Raw genomic sequence first — 8,575 nt, 5'->3', positions numbered from 1 at the left:
TGAATGGACCATGTCCCTGACCTCCCGGAGGTGACAGTGCTGCTCTGGTTCCCAGCTGTCGGCATGGAGACATCTCTGGGAAGACACCATCCCACCTGCGCCCAGGGTTTGGGTCCAGTAGGGTTTGTTCCCGGGCATGGAACTAGCAACCCTTAGGCCCTGGGTCACTCTGATGTACAACACAGGTAACAGCACGCAGAGTCCGATCGTCTCGTGTTATGGAGGTGGAAGCCTGGTTTCAGGTGGACGTGACTTGGCCCAGAGCTAACACTTAAGCCTGATGGCCTTGGATGAGGTATTTGACCTCACTGGACGCGTATCCTTATTCTGAAACAAGAATGAAAGGAGAGATTTGTCTGCCTGTGCGCATGTGTATAACACTTGATGCTTCTTTGCTCATGAAGAGCTGGCACCTCCTTTCACTTGGGCACGTGAGGCCTGTAGAGCCAGGGGCTGGTGCCCAGGTCCTGGCCAGTGTTGCCAGGCTACTCATGCCAGAGGCCTGGCGGGGTGGAGACTGGGCTGTTGGGCTGCAGTTATGGTGGGTGGCCACTGGAGGGCGGGCTTGCATCTTCCTGGCTTCTGGGCCTTCTAGGTGCTTGCTGCAGCGCTGGGCTCACTGATGGCAGGAAGCCAGCCTGTCCTGCCATCTACAGAACCAGGAGTGGCTCAGGCCAGGCCTCCCACATCCAAACACTTCTCCACCACACAAAGGGTAGGGACTTTGACATCGTCCTGCAGATGAGAGGGAAAATCTTTCTGGAGCCTTATGGGGACAGCCTAGAGCAGCGGTTGCCCACTGGTGGTCCACAGGACCACTGGTGGTCTGAGAGGTCCGAAAGGCTGGCGACCGCTGGCCTAGAGCTCCCCACAGAATTGTCCCAGGTGACCTAGGAAAGTGAAAACAAGCCCAGTCCCGGGTGTGGGGCTGGTCAGACCCTCCAGCCTACATTTGACCTTCTCGACCCCCTCTCCCCCCGAGATGAGCGGGGTTCTGCAAGCTGGCAGAGTGTGTCTGCGTCCTCCTTCCCCTCCAGGGGAGCTCAGGCTCCAGGGCCCTGAGCTGTCCTGACCAGGTGGGACTGGACTCTTCCTGCCTCAGCATCGGCGAGGTCTGGCTTTCTGCTGATGACATCCTCCGTCTGTGGTTTGCCAGGCACCACGGAAGAATAAAAGGTCACAAGGCCTCAGCCTGGGTTTTCCTTTGGGGGCTCAGAGTCAGAGGGAGACAGGTGGGGTGCATGGGGGTTGGAAGGAGCTGGGCTGGAGGGTGGGGGAGGCAGGTTGAGGAAGGCACAATGTAAGAGGGGCCCCGAGGCCAGATCCCCAAGAACCTCACGTGAAGCCCAGGAGTGTGGCTTTTCAGCGGAAGAGGGACGTGCAGGGCTTGGAAACAGCCTAGGAGCCTTGCTTTCAGGGGACAAAACGACTTGAGTGAGTAAGGCCAACTGGCAGGGTTCGAACATGGCCTGGAGATGGTCTTGCTATTAGTGCAATTCTTCTGTAAGTCAAAAAAAAGGGGGGGGGAGGGGGGGCAGCGGCCTGGAACCTGGGACCAGGTGGCGACCCCACACCTGGCCCTCCTCCCTTGTTCTCCCCGCCCCCAGGTGCTCCCAGGGGCTTACAGGTGTCTAGAACGCCTGCTCTCTCTCATGGCTCCTCCCACCGCCCCTCTGCCAGCACCTGTGCCTTCCACTCTTCTGGATGCCTCATCCCTCACCATCAACTGTGGCTCACACCTTTACCTGTCCCCTCCTCCTCCGTCTCTGGAGGGAGAGGTACTCTCTGCATTCCTGAGTGGACCCCTCCCCTGAGCCCACACACAGCCCACCGGCTCCTCCCATCACCATGAAATGAGGTCCTGGCTGCTCCTTGGGCCTAATCTCCACCCCCTTCACCATCTTGCCTTGCAAACACCTTCACGTCTCCCCTTCATGAAGAAAAAGATGATCTTCCTAGCCGTTTCCCTCCCTCACCTGGCTCCTAGCTCCCTCCCAGCCACAACTCGCTAATAGGCTTCCACCTGCCCCTCCTCAAACACCATCACCCAAGAGAGCACACGGAGGACCCTCAGACATCAAGTCCAGGGTCTTCTCTACTTTCCTCCTCCTTCCCTCTCAGTGACCTTTGGCCCCTCGGCCATATGACGTGTGACCTGGACAAGGCCATCGTGATGTGGACTTGCAGCAGGCCCTGGAGCCGACTGCCTGGGAGCGAGTCCTAGCTGTCCCGCATGTCCGACCAAGGCCCAGTTACTTAACCTCCTGCGCTCCACCTGCTTCCCTATAAAATGGGATAATAACACCACTTACCTCACAGGTTCTTGGAGGATTAAGTGAGGGATGCGTGTCAGCATCTGAGAACAATGCCTGGCACAGAAGGACATGAGGCAGGTTAGCTATTAGTGCCCAGCCTCGCTGCCTCACTCACACACCTGCCCCTCCTCTGGGCTCAGGCTCAGGCTCTGTTCTCGGACATGTGAGTCCTCCTTGAGGCTAGGCCTTTGCTCACGGCTCTTCCTTCCTGGATGCTGCAAATCATGCATCTCAACTCAGAGGCACTTCAATGGGAAAGGACATGGACTGGCTTCAATAACTGGATGACGTGTGCTCAGGGCAGGTGAGGCTGACTCTATCTCCCTGGCTCCAGCTCCCAGGCGGGGGAGGCAGGAGAAGCCTCCTGGCACCGAAATGCTCAGCAGCATCCCTCTTCTGTGCACATCTAGCACAGACAAGAGCTGCTCCTTGGAGAGTTCCTTTGAGCAGCCTACCCTGGGCCATGGCCCATCTCTGAGCCGATCACTAGGGTCAGGAGCTTTGGGTAATAAGAACCCATCTTCTGAGATGGGAGTGGGGTAGGGTGGAGGCAAACTCCCCAAAGGATGGGACTGGGACCAGTTGTGGAGAAACTGAGTTTATTAGCAGTGGGAAGAGGAGAAGCCACTGTCACCAGTGTCACCTCCTGCAGGAAGCCTCGAGCCCTCCTCCCAGCTATTCTCTGTCATACCGCTCTACAACCCTCATTCCCCCGCTCTGCTCCCAGGAGAGCATGAGCTCCTCTGCCAGCACCCGTGTCTCCCGCTCTTCTGGATGCCTCATCCCTCACCATCAACTGTGGGACAGGCAGCCTGGCATCCCCTGGGCCCCACTGAGGGTGGAAAATGTGAGCCTCAAGTCTGTCCTCCCTCAGGTCTGGCACCCCAGTGCTCCTGGTTCTACCTGCCTGTTTGTCTTCTGTCTCTCCTCCTCCTCCTGTTCCTCCCACCCCTGAAGTCAGCCTTTCCACAAGCCTGGTTGGGGAACGTCTGGGACTCTCCTAATCTCAGCCTTCTGCCCCATCTTTGCTCTGAATGTCAGAGCTGGAGTTCTAACGCCTGCAGGACGTGGCCCCTCAACAAATCCTCCCAGTTGGTCCATTTCTGTGCAGACGTTACTTATCAGACCTAAGTCTGAACTTGGCATTGTCTGCTCCTGACCCCTGTGTATATGATGATTCTGTGATGAGTTGCCCGCTGCTTTGAAAGACAGCACACCAGGATGGCGAGGAGACTGGGCCAGACCAGCTGCTCCTCACCTCAGTGTCGGGCAGAAGCTGCTGGTCTCTGATCTCTGTCCTTTTCTGGTGTGATGGGACAGGGTCGGGAGGGACAGGCACAGAGAAGCAATAACTCCCGCGTCCAGCAGACCAACTGGGTAAGTGACCGGCAGCCCCTTCACTCAGCCACCGAGAGGCTGGAGGCCCAGGCCCAGGTCCGCCGGGCCGCCCTGGCCTCCTGACCACTCCCTGCACGGTTCCTGAGGTCCCCATGCTGTGCTTCTCCTTCGTACTTGACTCACGGCATGCATTTCCTGTGAGCTGTCTCACCCTCTCTGGAACAAGGTGGGGAATACATTAATATTTAAAATAAGACAAACAAAATGGCAGTGTGTGTGTGTCTTAGGGTGGAAATTCCTTAAGGGCAAGGACCATGTCTGTTTATATAGCATCTGGCACTGTGTCAAATTGGGGCTTAACAAATGAATTTTGATGAAGACGAGAAAGGAGCTGCCTGCATGAAGATGCAGAGGCCTAGGCACCCCCGTCCAGCTAAGCTCATCCACCCCTTTAGCCAGGAGCACCCTTTTTCCTGCCACCCCAAACCCTCACCTGTTCCTGAGCCTCCAGGCTGCTTTCCATCCTCCCTGGCCTGTCCACACTGCCCACAACCAACCCTGTCCTCACCCACACTCTGCTCTCTCAGAGACGTGCCCCTTCCTCACACAAACACACTCACTGGGGTCCACCCAGCCCACCTCCCACCTGCTGCCCAGCCCCGCAGGCTTGTCCGGGGCTTGGCAGTATGTCCTGGAAGCAGGAGATGCCAGCAGCCGAGCCGTTGGAGGTGCTGTCCCCAAGCGTGCCTTGGCCCCGTGGGGGCCTCCAGCCAGGCGGGGACCTGGCAGAGGGAGGGAGAGGATAAGCTGCTTCAAAACTCCAGATGCAGCAGTTAAAAAGAGGACAGAGGCAATGATCCTTCAAATTGCCACATCTGTATAATCTGCCTTTTATTTTCTGCTTCATGAAGTTTTATTTCCTATTATTTATTCACCTCCCCGCCCTCCCCTCCCCCAGCTCAGCTCCTCCTTAGCAGGCGACATGCTCAGATAGGCCCTGAGCCTTAGCTGGGATCTGGCCCACCCCCAGCTCCCACCCTGGGCCGGCTGCCGGGGAGGCACCTGCTCCCCTCCGTGTTGCAGCCCCAGGCACTCCCTCCATCCTCCATGTAGAGCTGGAGGAAATGTAGATGGAGGACGGGATCTGGGAGGTGAGGCTTGTCCCCAAGGCCTGCGTCCTATCCCCACCCTGAGCCGGAGCTTATGGGGAGGGAGAGACAAGACCTGAAGCTCACAGCCATTGGAGCCTCAGCCTCCATGTAGGTCTCCCCTCCTGGCCTCTCCCCATTGTCCACCCACGACCCTCTTCCTCCTCTCTTCCCTCCAGCTCCTTGCATCTGAGGTCAAATGGCTGGGCTGGTGGGAGAAGGGGCACCAGCCATGATCACACAGGGAAGGGCAGCTACTGGTCGGTGTCAAGGCCCTGGACACCATCCCTCCTCCCCGCCGGCCGTCGGAGCAGAGAAGCTCTGAGCAAAGCCCAGGCCCTCAGTGCAGGGCCCTGTCTGGGTGCTCGGCCGGGCCGGCCTCCGTGGGAGCAGTGGGCGACAGGGTGCTGGGAAAGGTCATGCACATTTTGTGTCTATCCAGCCACCCTCTCGGCAACACAGAAACACAGGGACAGAAGTCTTCCCCAGGGAGAGTGCCTGACTGCAGGCTCAGGTGTAGGTCTGCCTTGGTTCCTGGTGGCTGCTGTTTGGAGGGGACAGGAGGGGCAGAGGGGCTTTGTGAGTATCACCTGAGCCGGCAGCACTTTATGTCGCTCCTCTGATGCCTGCCACTGCCTCCCCACATCGCTCTCTAGGTGACTTTCACGAAAGTCTCATGTCTCAGCTCCGAGGGGGTTTGTGTTGTTTTGGTTTGCTTTTTTGTGGGGAGTGTCATGCAACTGGATTTATCTTGTTTCCTCCCGCGTGCCCATCACAGGGTCTGGCACACAGTGGGTGGCTTACGGAAGAATTCCGAGATGTGAAGGTGACTTCTCGTGCCAGCCCGTGTGGCTGTGGCCCGTGAGCTCGGTGTCTGCCCCAGCCTGGTGTGGCTCAGCCGGCTGAGGCGGGACCCTCCCCCCACCCCAGAGATTGGATTCCAAATGTGGGAATGTAGTTCCCGCCTCCGGTTTAGCGGAAAGTTACCTGGGGAATTTGGGAGAAAGAGGGTTTCATGCCTGAACTAGTCAGATGAGGCTGCACTGCCTCTCGCTGACCCAGGCGACATCCTGGCCTGAGCCTGGCATTTCACAGCTGAGGAATCATCGGCCCCCCCGCCCCGCCCGCCGCCCCGGGGTGTCAGTGGGGAGGGTGACAGGTCCAGGCCCTGGATCTTTAGCAGGGGGACCTGGAACAATGTGATGACGTATGGCCGGGCTAGTTATGATGACAGTAACTAACAGCCCCAATGGTCCCCACAGCCCAGCCCCTGGATTGGCAGGAGGCCCGCTCCCTTCTTCGCCCTTCCCTTCCCTTGGGTGGGGGGACGAGTTCTCATTCAGAGAAATTCATCCCTCCTGGACACTGTCTGCTCTGCACAGGGAGGCCCCTGGGACCAGGTGGGTAGGTTGGGCCTCTCATCCCTCTCAGGGTACGTGTGGGGGAACCAATGTAGCCTGGAGGCAGGGGCAAGGCGTGGAAAGGCTGCTGGAGGGTGGAGGAACGATAAGTATGCCAGAAGGTGAGCTCCTAGTTCAGGCTCTAGCAAGGCCTGTGTTGTCAGTTAAGCTTGCTACCAATGAATCCCCACCCCCCCACCCCCAAAAAAGCTAACAAACAGGAAACTAACAAACATTTATTTGTAAGTGCACAGGTCTCGCCTCCAGGCTGGCTCCTGGGTTTCAGGGCCTGTGTCTGACTATGAAGCGTGGCCGGCTCTCCGACCCGGGAGGTGCTTGGCTGGGGAGGAGGAGGGGCAGTGGGGGTCTTGGGCACCGTGGGGGTGGGGGTGGTGTTGGCTCCATGCTGGTGCTGCTTTGATTTATCCCTAATGAGTTCTCAGCACATGGCTGCTCCCAGCGCACCCCAGGGGCCAGCACGGCTTCCCGCGGCCCAGCTCGCAGACTCCGCCACAGCCGCTCGCTCAGAAAAGAGCCAATTTCCACACTGCACAGTCCGCTTCACTCGGGGAAATCACATTTCCCTGGGAGAGCCGCAGGCGGCACCTCCCTGCCCAGCCTGGCCAGCTGCCACAGGCACAGATGGAGGCACCGCCCCTGCCCCCTCAGCGCCCCACTTCCCACCCCCGGGAGGCCCCAAATCTCCAGGAGGCCTCTCCTCAGCTGCGGCCTGGCATCACTGCCTGGCAAGAGTCGGAGAAAGGGTGCTGTCCTCGGAGCATGCTGGTCCGAGGGACTAGCCTCCAGGGAGAGGCACTGGCTCTGTCCTAGGGGCTTGGAGAAGGAGGGGGGTGGGGGTGGTAGTGTGGGCCTGTTCAAGGGAGGAAGGAGGGGTCTCTGCCACCAGCAGGAAATGCTTGTGGGGTGTCCCAGTCCCCAGGAGCCAGAGGAAGAGAAGAAGGCCAGGAGGAGTGTAAGAAGTCAGCAAGAGGGTGCAGAGGCTTTCCTGACCAGTCTCGGGCCTCTGAGCCCTTCCCACACCCTCCACACAGAGGTCTCTCAACAGGCTGCGAAAGGAGTCATTGCTGGGACCAGGCAGAAGAGGGACCGGAGAAGGAAACTGAGAGGGGAAAGGAAAGAAAAGGGGAGAGGGAGGAGGTCAGTCGCCTCTGTGGGACAGCGGTTCTTGCTTTCGCCAACACCACAGCCGCAGCTGGCTCGGTTGGTCATGCCTGTTGGAGGTGACGCAGGAGCTGGGGCCTGGGAGCATCACACGTCGTCCTTCAGATGGCGGTACACATGGCCCTGAAGGCTGGGGAGGGGAGGGGGCCAAGGATGCAGGGGAAATGGATCCACCTGGCACTTCTCCTCAGCCTGAAGGCTGACCACTGGGAGCCTGCAACTCTGTCCCTCCCCACACAGCAAAGTGCCGGAAGCCACATCCAGACACTGGATCCCTCCGAGGAGGGTGTAGATTCAGCTGTGGTCTCAGCTCTTCCAAATGACCTTGAAAAGGTCATTTTTCTCTCAGTTTCCCCAAGTGCAAAATGGGGCCAATGTCCAGAATCAGAGAGAAATGGATGCGGACAAGTTTTACAAACAGAAAGACACTACAGCTACGTGAAGTGTTGTCATAACCTCTGAGGGTGAGGGAGGGCGGGGTGAGGGGGCAGTGAAGTGGCAGATGAAGGAGGGCCAGGAGGGAGCCCCCAAGCCGCTGGAGGTCAGCCCGCTCCTCCTGTGCCTACCCCAGGACAGGGACACCAAGAATCGCCTCAGGAAGACGGGTGGGTGTGGGGGAAAGGTGCATGTGTGTGTGGGGGGGGGGGGGCGGGGGGAAGCAGGAGGAGAGGGAGCCTTCGGCGGGCCCATCTGGGCTGCGACACCAACTCCCCTGCCTGAGGTTGTCTGAGGGTTGAGTGTGGCCCTGGTAAGGAGGGGCAGGGAATTCGTGTTCTTTAGTAACAACTTTCAGCAGGAATGTTGGAGAAGCGAGGGTTGGACCTGGCCCAGGGCCTGGCCACGGAGGCAGGACTCCCAGCTGCCCCTTCCCCAGCCTGCAGGACAGAGGGTCTCAGCAGCTCCAGCCACCATAGAAAGATGGGTTCTGCCCCTTGTGGGCCCAGGGAGGGTTTGAACTGCTCTGTCTCCCACCGAGCAGGGGCTGCCTTCCCCACCCGGGGCCTCTGTGGGCTCCAGGCCCGGCCTGGCCCAGCTGGTGCAGGGAGGACGGGGCCCTGAGGAGGGAATGGGGACCATGAAGGACCAGGGCGAGTGGCCTCAAAACAGAGGAGCCTGTCCATAGTGGAGAGGGGCTGCTCCAGTGTGCAGGGGCAGGTGAGGTGGGCCCCACTGCCGTGGGCATGCCTCAGGC

The 8,575-nt window shown here is 59.2% G+C and overlaps 1 protein-coding gene across 1 annotated transcript in view; it reads right to left on the bottom strand.

Annotated features, from left to right (window-relative positions):
- Positions 1 to 200: 200 nt before the first annotated feature.
- PAX8 (paired box 8) overlaps positions 201 to 8,575 on the bottom strand; it is a 60,255-nt gene continuing 51,880 nt past the window's right edge. Inside the window, exon 11 of the mRNA XM_080683712.1 lies at positions 201 to 327. Coding sequence (XP_080539838.1) covers positions 323 to 327 — 5 coding nt within the window. The 3' untranslated portion in view covers positions 201 to 322. The remainder of the gene's footprint in view (positions 328 to 8,575) is intronic.

This window comes from Plecotus auritus (assembly GCF_963455305.1).
Source record: "Plecotus auritus genome assembly, chromosome: 8".
Taxonomy (NCBI): Eukaryota; Metazoa; Chordata; class Mammalia; order Chiroptera; family Vespertilionidae; genus Plecotus; species Plecotus auritus.
Note: the sequence above shows the minus strand (reverse complement) of the source record. Positions and strands in the feature narration are given on the sequence as shown.